Genomic DNA, 14,678 nt, shown 5'->3' with positions numbered 1-14,678 from the left:
AGGAAACTTCCTGGAAAAAACTCCGAGGAATTTTCTTGCAACATATCTGAGAGCATTCCCTGGAAATTGATTCAAAATTTCCATTGAATATTCAGAGCATATTCTCTGATATCTTTCCGACCAAGACTCCATGGCAGTAAACGCGAAAATACTGCAATTATTTTTCGCCCTGCTATAATTCTTCCGAACTAGACATACTCAAATGAACGATATGGTAGCAATATTTTCAATTCAAAAGTAGAACAATTGAGTGTTCGTCTGATAGATGAACACTCTCCAAGTTCTAAGCTGCCAATTGGCACTGATCGTCCATATTTGTGGATTTTTTTCTGGAAATTCTCTATGAAAGTTCCACGAAATTTATAATCAATTTTTTTAAATTTTTTTTGAAGAAAAATATATTTAAAAAATCCGCGGGAAAAGTCGTGGAATTCCGTAATATTAAACCACGGAAGCCACTAAGGCCGTTGCATGGAAATTTCCACGGAGGATTTCGTGGAAATAAAGAGGATTTTTCAAAATTTTTAAAAGGGCTGACTGCCGATTATACGCTAATAATCCATAGGAAAAGCCGTGGAAATATTCGTCAAAGAAAAGTCCATGGAAACTTGCGGATATTTCTTATTAGACGGTCCTATACAGAGTTCCGCAAACGTCCATGGAACGCTAGGAAGAAATTTAGCGCCAAATTCCACCTCGGAAGCTTATGCGGATTTTGAGCGGTAAATTTCGGGGAATTCCACGCGGATTTTTAGCGGTAAAATCAGCGGACATGGCAGAAAAGGCTGCTGGAAATCCAGTGGAATCGCTGCGGCCGTTGGCTATAGAGGCTATAGGGTTACGTTGATGTACTCAATTTAAATGTTTAACGGAAGATAAGGATTTCTGGGTTGAACCATGGACTGTATTAGCAATTCTCAAAGAAGTTGCATGTTGTACACTCGGGAAAATTCCAATTGCTAAAATTGAGACCCACCGATTTCAAAATATTGAGCAACGTAGACTTCCCAGAGGAACTTCATAACTCTTCAGAAAGTCATGACCGAATTTTAGCCTGATTTGTCAATCTTTTCTAATGTCCATTCGATATCTGCGAATATCTGAGTTCGACCAAGTTAAAATTTACTTCCTCAGCATAGAGATCCAAGAATCTCAATCCAGGAAAACTGTCTTCCAATCCGCACAGTATGGTGACATTAAAAACTCATTGGACACCCACGAGGCATTAAGGTGTTGTAATTATTCAATAGGAGGTCATTAGGCGTTGTCTCTCATCCATTCCCACCCCATCTATAGTATTTCATTCACATTATACACATTATAATGGGGTGTGTTTGCAACAAAATCGAACTGACACCGGATGGTGGTGACACCGGTTGTGTTTTATGGCTCTATCCTCTGACTTCTTTTTTATACTCATACCCAACCACCCCCCTTGTGACTTCCAGAAGAAAAATAGAAAAAAAAGTCTCTGATATAGCGCAAAAAATGTCCTTTTCTAATAGTATTTTCATCACCATCATCCTCATCAAGCTCGCAACATAACTCACTTGTGCACTTTGAGAAAGTAAGTGGCAGGGTGCTGGGTTTGAAATAAGTGTAAGAAAGAGGTTTGGATTTACACCTAGGGAGTGAACATCTGAACTTTGTACAAGTGTACTTTTAATACAGGCAGAGGTTAGGAACGAGTTTAAAAACTACACTTCTTTACCTAGAGTGTTGTAAAGAAATTCAGTTAAGTCTTACTATTTTGTTATTAAGGAGATAAACCCTCAACGTATTTTTAAGGCTCAAAGAACTTTCGAAGCATGGCGTCAACAGTGACAGAAATCCGAAAAAGTTAAAATAACATTCCGGAAATGTTAATTTTACCCTGCAGTATTGATCCGAAATCGGTGAAAATTATTATTCTTCTTAGGTGTATTAGGGGTTAAAGTTACCCTTTTCATGTTAATTTTACCCTTAAAAAGGTGTAAAATTAACATTTAAAAATGTTGATATATTTTTACACTTAAAAAGTGTTAAAATTATGAGGAAAAAAAGTAAATCGCACCCTCGTTTTTTTCTCAGTGAAGCTGTTTGCCCGTTAATTATCCGAATTACAGGCCAAACAATTTGATATACGGAGTTGTGGCATTCAAATAACTACCTTGAAAGTCGACCTTCGTATCATTAAACTAACCTTGATTTTCTTTTAAGAAACCTAAAAAATCAACCCAAGAAACTACTTTTTCTTTATAATACTCTAAGGCGTTATAGAACGAAAATTCTTATAGCCAGCTTATAGCGCTCTTGGTTCCGTCATTGAGACCACTTAAAGTGAAGCAATGTATTGAAAAGCCCGCTACCTTCGGACGATCATTGCTTCGCACAAATCATTTTTTTCAATGTGTTATAAATGAATTTGGCCCTTTATAATATTGTATTTAATTAGCTAGTCCAATGCGTCAAATTTTAAGAAAAGAACTGTGGCTGAAATCCATAAGGAACATAGAGAAAAAAATTAATTGCCCGAAGCTTGAGTTGTCCGAATGTAGTAAGCTTTCCCCTACTATTAAACGGCTTAAGAGTTTCTACAGGAATTAAGGTACTCTGCTTCTTGGGTAACCTTTAAAGAAATTCTCGGGACCGAAAAAAAGCCTACGTATTCACTCCATTGTATAGCCACAGGAGAGGTCTTTGGAATAGGCTATGGAAACGCCATGATGTATGTAAAAAAATTTCAACACCAATTTTTCAGCTCATTGTCAGCGCCAACGGTTTACAAGAAATCTACTTCAAAATTCAAAAATTATTTTATAAATGAGCTCTCAAAAGTAGGTAAGTCATATCAAATTCGTTCAAACCGTTTTCACTCAAGCCGGAACTCCTTGTACTTAAACCTGCTGGGAGTAAAATCAAGCCTCGACATTGGTTCGATCTTACAATTTCATGCTAAAACCAAACCCTGTTTTGCCCATATTTTACAACAAAATTTTTCTAAGTGCACCTTTTCCGCAAAAGGTGAATCCTGGTACACTGGGTTGTCTTTTGAATAAGTTAATTTCAATCCAAAAACTTCTCTAGAATAATTTAAAATTCAGTCAAAGAATAATTTAAGCAAAAGACATAGGTATTACTTGAAGACTCTCTGTCTCAACACTTTCTTGTATATAACTTGTCTTTTGGAAGCTTTTTATCCCAATGTCACACAGGTACACCCACGCAAAAACACCCTCTTTATGCCAAAAAGACAATCCACCACCATTCCCAAAAATGAAAATATGAGATTTGTTGTTATGCTTAAAAGGCTAAAGAGAAAAAACCCATTAGTTATAAGAAGTTTTCCCATCCCCTTCCCCCCTCAAAACTCTCATCGTCTCACAGGTACATTCAACATCTTAAATTATAATACAAAATAATTTATGGTGAAAATATAGAAACAAAAGTACTCATAAAGACAAATCTGCATTTACTTCACCATCCTCAAAAATATTCTCTACCCGGTAAAAGAGCAATTTCTTCTCTCTCACCTCCAAATGTCTCTTAACTCTGAAAATCGCAAAATTCAGCCCATTTTAAACTTCTTCAGAGCGCCAAAAAGGACACCGTTTGTGCTTAATTGCGCGTTCAACATTGTAAATATGTGTATTTCTTTGCAAAAAAAATAAATATTTACGATACTTTTGGTCTTGGATGGTAAATAAAATACGAATTTCTTGCGTAAAAGAAGAACCATTATCAGAAAACTCAACCAGACACTCGAACAAGAACTAAGATACGGGACCTTCTCTTTCCACACTGAACAAAAGGCATTGCTTTGAGATAATATTTTATAGTCTCTAATTTTAATTACAATTACTTCACAAATTTATCCACACCGGTTCTAAAAACATAAAATTCACAATTTGGCTATTAATGGCAACATTATCACTTCTAAATTGTGTTTTGTTGGCAGCAATAAATAAGTCGTTTTTTAAAGATACTTCAAATATATGCCTAAACGGTTCTAATGGGGTACGCGTAAATATTTTCATTTTGAAAAACACATATTTTTCATTTCTTTATAATTGAGTCTCTCACAACAAAAAGAAGCTATTTAGGGTAAGTGTGCCAAATTCCGGCCAGCTTGCAATTTCGGCCATATTTTTTGTTCCTCGAATTTCCATGAATTTTTAGTTTTTGGATACTCTTGAAATTGTACAATGCAAAAAAATAGCAAAAAACATAGCTTCTATAAACAAGATGATCTGAAAAAGATATTTAAAGAATTCCGGAAGGACAAGGAACTATGAGAATGAAGGTGGCCGAAATAGGCAACCAATGCTATGTCTACATTTTTATTCATTTTAAAATGTATTAAGAATAATTTTGAGAAAATAAAGATCATAAATTGTCTGCAAGGTTCCAAGCAACATTCCTTATAAAAGAGTAACAAAAATATTCAATTTTTATTAAAAATATTACATTTCAAACTTGAGACTTTGTCGCTTGGATGCAACTATGCCGAAATTTGGCACACTTACCCTATACGAGCACAAACTACTATTCACAGTAATTACCTTCCTCTCTATTAATTGAAATATTTCTTAATCTGATTTAAACAAGTTCTTCAGAAATTATAAAAACGGAAAAATACACTTGTTGGCTGATCTACCCCGGTCTTCCCTACGATATGCTCTTTCACTTTGACCAACTCAATTATTAAAGATCTTATACAGTTCTACAGATCTAAGCACATGATATATATTATTATATGCATATTTCAATAAATAAATAAATAAAAAAATAAACATGAAATATTACCTTAGTTCACGACCGAAAATTTTTAAGCAGTAGGGTGGAATCACCAGTTCTCGCCAGTGCCCCACTTCTCGCCACTTACATTGAAATCGCTATTTTTCGCAATTTATGAAATAAATGAGTCGCAATTTTTTTGTATTGTTTCTGCTTCTACGTATAGAATCGAAAAATAATAATTATTCGTTTTGGATTCACGATTTTGATCACTTTTTAGAGCAATATTTTAAGCAAGTGCATCGAATCCAATATCTTACCAAATGTACTAAGTGTCGTCAAATTTTCATCAGGCCAAAAATACCTATTTGGGTAAATAATTTGTCTATTGAATATTTAATTGCACTTGTGGAATACATAAAATTTGTATTTAGTCAATTAATATTTCATTTTATATTATTTTTGTATAAAAATGAGGCATGGCGAGAAGTGGTAATATTCTGGAATTGATTTTACCACCTGTCGCCATATCTTTTCAATAGGCGACGCTAACTTCACTTCGTACATTCTCAGTTGTCAAATCTGCATTGTTTACTTTCTGCAAAAGCCCCATAATTTGATTTCTCAAATAAAAGTGAAGAAAAATCATTTAAAGAGAGTAATAATAAAGTGATCATAAGGAAAGAGAAATGGTGAATGTATTCTTTTCATAGCATTGCCTAAAATAACCGAGTGTGGTTCTTTTCAAATGGGTGGCGAGAAGTGGTTACAAATTTTACAAAACTGGCGAAAAGTGGTAAAAAGTGGCGACGAAATGGTTATTTTTGCATTATTAATAAAAATCAGTTTTTTAAGTAGTCCAGCGTTATGTTCTAGGATTATTGTTTTCACGTATCTAGAGCCAATACATCTAAGTAACTTTGTGTCAAATTTGACTTATCTTGTAACAAGGATTCAAAAGTTATGATTAAATAAATTTATTTTTTTCCTAAACATGGCGATAGCCGGTTATTCCACCCTATTTAGGAGACTGTAGGCATGATTCGTACACAGTGAACCCGCAAAGCATCTAGTTTACCATTTCTCATCTCGTTTTGGCACTCATAACAACTATTCTTCTCTCTCTATTTCTAAATACGTCTCTTTCTTTCATTTCGCCTCTTTTTATATGAAATGTGTAAGTGAGAGTGCAAAAGAGAATGCTCTTCAGTAGGTTAGACAAAGATACCAAATAATTATATATAATAAGAGATTTTATTTTTATAATAATGCATTTTATTTTCAATAAATTATTGTGAATAAACGAATTAGGATAGAAAATTTAAACCAAAAAGATATGAAAGAATATTAAATTCTCTAACTTTTAGGCATAGTTATTTGACATATAAAATGCTCTATTAAAGTGGGAAAATTACTAGAAGATGGAAAAAACACAGAAAAATGCAACATTTTGGGTGCTCTTTTTCAAAAAATCTTTAAAAAATATACTTCATTTTCATCGTAGATGCTTGATATGTTCACAAGAGTTATAGAGGATGAAATTACACGTCAGTTTACCTTTGTGTGACTACCACCGAATAATTAGAACCGGAGATATGAATTTTTGAATTTTATAAAACATCAAAAAACTAAATATGCTTTTTCAAAAAAATCTAGAGGTGACCCGGACAAACGGATTGCAGATTTGAGGTCCTTAAATGACCCTCTAACAAGTTTTGGCACTCTCGTCAAAGACACCCACAAAAAGGTAAATTTTGTCGCACCGTGTAACAATATTGAATATTCTTAAATTAAAAAAAAATCACAGATGTCAAACTGATAAAAAAAAAATAATTTTCTATTAAATTTAGTTTTTGTTTATAAATTTAAGTACACTCACAGTCCCGGCATTAAGTCCTTCGGGACTTCGGGATTATGCATCTGATGGAATTATGAGCATACAATTATGCAAGTTTGCTTACCATTGGGAGTCAATTTATGAAATCATTTTTGAAATACGCCTGAATGTATACAACGTTGCGACGCGGGAAATTTGAAAATACTGTGCTTCTTTTTCAGAATAAAACTTTAATTTCTTTTATTAAGGTAAAGTTTTTAAATATTCTAACCATTTATTGAAGAACTCTGGCCAAAACGTACTGTTTGTTAATGCATTTCTATTAAACTGTTGAATCTTTTTGTTTGAACTACTTTTACTCCGCGTGAAATTCGTTCTACGGCCGATTTACTTAAAAATAAAGGCCCCTGCTGGTATGCAAATTTTCTCGATGCGTAATGCCATTTCGCGCGTTTTTTTTCGGTCCCAAAAATGTGCATAAATACCGGGATTGAGTGTAATGCTTTCTTTGCAAACGAAATATCCCGTCTGACCAGATAAGCGTGGACTATAGCCTGAATTAACCCCGATCTATCACACCTTACTTTTAAGAAGGTCCCATACAAAATACCCCTTACCAAATATATGTGAAGAACACTGTTTTGCGTTCATTAATTCGGGCCTACCACTTGGATCTTGCCGATGAGGGCTAAAATGGTTCCTAAAGCTGAGTGTTAATTATTGGCTCAACGCTGGCCCCCTTATCCTCTGTCAGACGGGATCATCAAATTAACGCTTTATCATTAACGGCACGGTTTTATGTTTAGAAAACATGTGAAACCTCTACTAAGCACTTTAAGTATATATTACCCTCAAAATTAAAAATCCTAGTAGAATAAAGAATAAAAAATTAAAAAACAATTGAAAAAAATTGGAATGAGTCGAGATTTGATCAAGAGAATTTGCGTTGTAAGTTTATTGAAAAGAGCCAGACATTGTTTTTTTTTTATGATGCGCCGGAACTACTTTTGGACGTGTTTATTATCTTACTATCATGTTTCGAACCGTAAGTCAAAAATTTTGAAATTAAACGCAATATTAAATTTTATTTATTAAAAGATATTGACTTGTTTAATTTATTTCACTTTCATGTACTCTTCAAAAAGCAATTTTCTTATAAAAGACAAGTGCAACCTGAACTACAATTTCTTGAAAACAAAAGAAAATTTTTTTTTTGACAGTTGAACATTTGTTTTTCTGTATGACAATATTTAAGTCGATCGATAATCCCTGACCCGAGCTATAGGGGGTCAAAGTTCGGAAATTGACCGCTCTATATCTCCGGTTTTAATTAACATTTTGCCCTAAATTCTTGGTTTTTGATTTCGTCTCGATGAGCACTTTCTGATGGAAGTTTAAAAAGTCACCACAGGTGGCGCTGCGATAGCGTCAATTTATACTCATTTTTCTCAAAAACTCTATTGCGCATATTGATCAAATTTTAGAGAGTTCTAGTCTAGTCTATGACTTGTCCAAAAAGTGGCGTGGATTCGCTGTGGTTACTATAGAACCGGAGATACGAGTAGTCAAACTTCACGAAATTCAAACCGCTATATCTCCGGTTCTGTTTGACAGATTTTAACAAGTGAGGGCGCAAATTAAAGGTCTCGTATAGCGCTACAACTTTCTATGACATTTTAAGTTCATAGGACCAACGCTAGGGGCACCACAGACAAAAAACCAATTTTCGTAAGGCTGGTTTCAGACTAGAGGTTTAGCCCAGTTTCCGAATGTCTTAAAATCTTAATAATCCAATCCTAAGTTAAATTTTTCCAAAAAATCATAATTGATTAAAAATTAGAGTAGTTAAGCCATATAGGTAAACCTTAGGTTTGAAGCCCGTATAACACATAACCACAATTATTTCGATACTTGCTTTACCGATTTTTATGATTACTTCGCCATTATTGTAGAGGACATTATAATCTATATTTTGTCTAAACATTATTTTTTGTTCAGGCAATGCGAGCTGTCCGATTTTGTAATTTTAGTGTAAAAAAGTGATTTTATTTAAAATAAAGTTTAAATTAATAAATCAATTCAATCATTCTTGGATATTGCTGTAGTTCGTCATATGGAAAAAATGCCCGCTGTGGTCAAAAAACGCGTTCCAAATCAAAAAAAAAATTTTTTTCTCGGCTACCGTGCAACTGATAAGATCAAGTTTTGGGACAAAATTATAGAGGAGATTCTGGTCTATATTCCAAATCGAATTTTCATGCAATCCGAGTTTTCTCACGTTAAGAATCTCACCTACAATAAACTGATCTAGGTTTATCTGTCTATTTCCTTTACGATCTTTTTATATTTTGGTGTAGTAAAATTTAAGACAAGAGAGTCAATTAACGAAATCTGTGAAATATCATTGATAATAGCACAGATATTCCAGTTAGTGAACACACTATTGAACTCTTGAAAAACTCACTACTTGAAATCATTAAAGCTTATTATTGTCTTGGCATAGGAAGGAATTCCCCCAAAAGGTAGAGAGATTTCTCATCGCAGAGATAACACGAAAGTCAGCATTACGTAAAGATAACACGAACAATTAAATAAATGACGAATTTTCCAATAAGACAGCTGATTTTGGAGCAGATTTTTTAACATAAAACACTGCAAACAAGAACGATTTTATGTGCCGAAAGGTAGGCAAAACATGGACTGAAAGTCGGTTATTTATTTCGGAAGTGAGATTTCGAATCAAAATAATCAACTGAGATACCTAAAAACATTTTATTCTTTTAATTTGACTGTAAATAAATTAATTTGCTTGACAAAAATACTTGTGCGCTGCCTATAATTTCAATTCCTGCGACCAGGGGCAAATAGAACAAATCTACCCAAATAACAAAACAGGACAAAAAAAAACAAATCATAATTGCATTTTTTCCAAAGTTCCTCGTGGAAAGAAAGGGAAGAAAGCATGAGGATAATGGCATTCAGCAAATTTATAAATATACTGACATGTCAAAAATTGTATCAAAATAATGAATAAAAAAAACAACAATAGGAAAAGTAAATGATTTAACCAAGAATACCTTCTTCGCAACGTAAGACAAATTTTCTTCCAACCACTCATCTCTCCCACAAAGAACTCCATCCACATTTATTCTTTTTTTTTGTAAAATAAACAACTTCTGCAGTGCACCGAAAAACCCTGAGAAAAGCCATTATAGCAAATACAGAATTCAACCAATCTTGCTTATTTTATTTAATGGCCAAACTTTAGACAATGTATCAAGGAAAATTTTAAAATATATTTTCATCATATATGGCACAATGAGAAATACACACACATTCACTTCTTCCTCTCTTTCTCTTTTCCCAAAGAAAATGTTCAACAAACAACAAGTCATTAAAAAGTTGAAAGAGAGACAGCAATAAGAACATTCAGAGATTTTACTCCTAGAATCTTCCTTCCTTCATCTCTTCCTGCAAATTCTTTGTCAATTCATTGTTACAGCATCGTACCACTCTCAAATCAAAATTGTCCTGCAGTGAATTTTCCTCTATGGAAAATGCAAAATAAATAAATAAAAAAAGACACTTCGAGAAAGCCCGCAAAATCCAGCTGACAATATAAATTATACACAACACTTAATGGATTTCCGTGAAAGATCTAAATTTACAAATAAATTGTCCTATTTGCAAATAACTTCAAACATTTCAGCGAAAGAGGCAAAAGTTCAAGTGAGAATTGAGTCCTTTTCAGCATTTTTTCTTCCTTCTTCTTCCATTCATAATTTGGCATGTAGAATATTCGTTGAATTAATGTTATTGCCATTGTATGCAAATTTATGAAAAACATTTCATACCTCTTTAATCCTCAGCATGATTAGTGAAAATGTTTCGGGAAAACTTGCAAATATTGCCATGGCTTGGTGGAAACAAGACAAAGAGATCAAATGCAAAATTGGTGAGAACTTTTATGCTCGGAATGCGAGAAAATTTCACGAAAAATTGTTTTGAACTTCAAAAATTTCTCTTTTTTCATCTTTTGCGGTTTTCCAACTAAACTACCCATCCGATTTACTCAAATTGAGATTTTTTGGAAAGGTATTGGATTTACTTGGAACTTCTCTGAACATTTCAAGTTCCTAACATTGCCGCGAGAGGCGCTTTTAGGCCAATTTCAAGAGAATACCCAAAAAGCATTTTCTGACCAATTCGAAAATTTAACCCAGTAGTTTCAGGGAGTTAGATATTTTGAATTCTCTTCGTCACTCTAACCAAGTCTCTCACTTTTTCTACAAATTCAGCTTTGATAAATCAGTTTGATATTTCTTCAGAATATACAGAGTATAAAGGAACCTTTTATTATTATTACTTATTATTTTGCAATAAGGAGCGTGGCTTATTCTACAAGCAACAAATAAGCAGTGATAAGTTAGAACAGTACTAATTGAATATTGTTTCTAGAATCTGGTTTTTTTTTTAAACTTAAACTTCTGTTACCATACCTTTTGGTATGCTTGATATTTTGCCAAATTGATATTACTTATTGTTCACTATTCGAATTTAATAAAGATTTTGCAAGTATATTAACAACAATTGAGAAAATATTTTTCATGATACGCAATAAAAGTCAAGGGGTAACTAATTCCATCTCGAGTCAATCTGGCAAGAAAACATATTGAGAACCCAGGAAACCTTCGAGGAATCCGGGGATTCAGTACATTTTTTAAGGAAAGTCACTGAGAACCAAAATGGAACCCCACAGGAAAACCGGGGAACTCATAAATTTTTCAGGGAACCTGGGAAATTCTTCCATTTTTCAGGACACTCATTAAAAACTCACACTAGAAACCGGCGAATATTTTAGGGAATCTTGAGAACCATTTTTCCTTCAGGGAACTGACGGGGAGGACGGGGAATTCAGACCTAGGAGAACGCACACATTCTTTTTTTTTTTAGGAAACTCACAGGAAGCTCGGGAAACCTCGGGAACCTTTACTAGAATAGGGTTAGAAATAAGTTGTAAACCCATCATTTCGATCTCAAAAATCGAGCAGTTTTTTTCAATGACTTTTAGAAGCCAAATCTTATAATCTTGGTCATATTCTGGTGAACACTGAACTTAATTTTCTTTTTTTTCTCCAAATTTTGTTTGCAGTTTAGGTTTTAAAAGTACGACTTTCGTCATTTTCACTAACGATATTTAACGATATTTTGCTTATATTACTAAACCTTTACAATAGCAATTGCTGGATAAAACCTAGTCATATTTTGGTCATATCCTGATCTTCCTTCAATTTTTCATTTTCGCGACAAAGTGATAGATCCACAGAGGGATCTCTTTAACTTTATATCAACTACTTTTGTATAACTTTTCGTTACATCGTCGGTTGTTTCAGCAAGTGTGATAAATGCATTTGCATTGTGCCTGTATTCGTTGTAAATGACGCATAGGTGCATGACGTTAACAATGAATGCAGAGCGAAACAAATGCAGTTTGCACAGTTGCTGATCCAACCGACAATATATAGGCGTTGGTTAGAATATTAACCTCACTATGTTCTTTGATAAATTTTAGTTATATTTTGGTTATTTCATAAATATTACTTTAAATGTCCCATTTTACAAAAATTTTGCTATTCGAGATCAATAGCCGGATTGTAAAGCTTTCTATGGGCTAAAACGAACAATAGTGTTCTAATAATCTGTTCCATCTCTGCAATATCTAAAGCGATATAACTATAGTCATATCTTGGTCATGCTATGATCTTACTTTAAAATAGTGTATTTTTAGGAAAACTTGATAGCTAGTATATGAACAAGAGGAAGTGTCTTATTTTGTATGGTTTATGTATACCACAGATACAGGTGGCTTTGGGCTGCAGGGATTCTCCTCTGCTTTTTAAAGCTGTTCTTTAATTCTGACATTTATAGATAGTCTGCACCGCCCCGATTTAGCATGTACCATCGTTAAGGGCCCTTCTTAAGTGCTATAATATAAAGCGGCCTTCAAACTAGAGGTTTAGTCCAGTTCCCGAAGCTCTCAAAATTCTAAATAACGAGCAATTTCATTGCATTTTGAAAGCCTAGTAGCTCATTCATCTTTAATAATCCAAACTTAAGTTATTTTTTTTGAAAAAAATCGTAATCGATAAGAAATTAGAGCAGTTAATCCATTTGGCTAAGGCTTAAGTCTGAAACTCGTATAAGAAAAGCTTACGAACAGCATCGGCTTTTCATTTTTATCTCCTGTTTTATAAATTTTAGTCATATTTTGGCCATGTTCAAGTAAGATCGTCAACTTTAAACATTTTTTTCTCAGAATTTGGTTTCTACTTTAGATTTCTATAGTGAAATTTTCATTTTTTGCATCTTCATAAAACCCTAATGGAAATTTTGGTCATATTTTAGTCATTTTGGTCACAACAACTATTTTCTAAAATAAACTAACTGAAAAGGGATTACATGTAAAAGCCTAATCTCAAAGAAATCTTTCAATTCTTCCCACTCCAATTCTTCTATCATAAATGACTTGATTTCACGAAAATCTTCCTTGGTTGCATAAATTCAAAGAAGCACTAGAGACAAAAGGGAGAAAATACCACCCAATGATGACACAGTGGGTGAGAATATCTATGCTATCCACACAACTTTCAACTTTTGCTGGACAATTGTAATGCTGGATTATAATATTGTGTTTTAATGTGCGACAAGCACATTAAGAGCCATTAAAAGAATTGTTAATCTACAAGGATCTTACTCTCTCTCTACATACAGTTGTATGGGCAATTTTCCCATTCCCAATTCCAACCTTCCCGCCAAAAAACTACTCTTGAGGCATTAATAATAGTAAAAGTACCTCATAGTTTTTGTGGAAAGTCCAGGGTGTATTTTTGGGAGCTTTCTGCTCACTTATTTCCACATTTTGCCACTTTTTAAATATTTCCCTCTTACTGTTTTTTTGGAAAAGAAGAAAGAGAAAACTAAATTATGTTAAACAACAATAGTGAGCAAATTCATTTTTGACTCGCAACTGCAGGGAAAAAAATGCACTTGACTTTTTGCAAAAGATGTGAAAAAAGGGTTAAAATGGAGAAAAGTGGGGGTTTATGGGGAGGTTTGAGGGTGTAAAATTCATCTCCAACGAGTGTTACTACCTATATATTGCAATTTTGAGTAAAGAGAATGCGGGGACAATAGAGAAATAATTCTATAAATTACAAAAGTTACTCCTTTGCATTTTCCTCTGTACTTATAAATGCTCCTCCCCTTTCCCCCTCTACCCCCACATCTATATCCACCCCCAGCACATAATTTTGTATTATAGTCAACTCTTTTGCTTTCAACTTTTCCCTACTACATACCTGCATATAATATTTTCCTTTCCATCGCCACGGTATAGTCCATTTGTGCCCCATCTCCTTGGTAATTCAACCAAGGAAACTCCACGATTTCCACTCACTGCCACAAAATTTCCATCCACCGAAGGTGCAATTCTGTCCACAGTAAATGGCAAAGTTGCTGATGGAATCAATGTCTGCAAATGGCAAGCACACAAAAAAAAATATAAAATTCAAATAGGGAAAATGGAGGAAAAATGCTGAGTGAAAAATCAAATCACAAATTTTCTATATACAGCACTATGGGAGCTAAAAAGCGTGGGAAATGGAGAAAAATGAATTTAGTGGGACACATTGGGAAAACTTGGAGGTGCGAGAAAAATTGCCAACACAAACCCCTTTTTTTCCCTTTCCCCACTCTCAATGGGAATTTTCTCCATTGGGCCCACCAAGAGGAGACATCCCCAATGTGACTCCTTCGTGCGCAATTTTCCACACAATCTACAACACCAGGACAAATGTTATCAATTTTTTCCTGTTATGTCAACGTGTCACGTTCATATTTTCCATTCTTGGAGCTAGCTTTCTTTATTTTTTTCTTGTCTTTGCCTCGCTAGAAGTTACCTGATCTGCCTAGAAAATGGCATTTATTTAAATCTTGTGGTTGATTCATCAATTCCTATTATGTAAATAACTACCTAGAAGTGACAGGAGCAATGTTTTTCTATTTCTAAAAATCACGCAAGAACAATGTAATTTATGTTGTATGGGTTTGTGTACTAGAAAATGCT

The 14,678-nt window shown here is 33.8% G+C and overlaps 1 protein-coding gene across 1 annotated transcript in view; it reads right to left on the bottom strand.

Moving 5' to 3' along the window:
- Nucleotides 1-14,678, bottom strand: part of LOC129799055 (nuclear pore complex protein Nup88) — a 172,275-nt gene that overhangs the window by 81,488 nt on the left and 76,109 nt on the right. The window contains exon 2 of the mRNA XM_055842658.1: nt 13,912-14,084. Coding sequence (XP_055698633.1) covers nt 13,912-14,084 — 173 coding nt within the window. The remainder of the gene's footprint in view (nt 1-13,911; nt 14,085-14,678) is intronic.

Source organism: Phlebotomus papatasi, chromosome 1, assembly GCF_024763615.1.
Source record: "Phlebotomus papatasi isolate M1 chromosome 1, Ppap_2.1, whole genome shotgun sequence".
NCBI classification, from domain to species: Eukaryota; Metazoa; Arthropoda; class Insecta; order Diptera; family Psychodidae; genus Phlebotomus; species Phlebotomus papatasi.
Note: the sequence above shows the minus strand (reverse complement) of the source record. Positions and strands in the feature narration are given on the sequence as shown.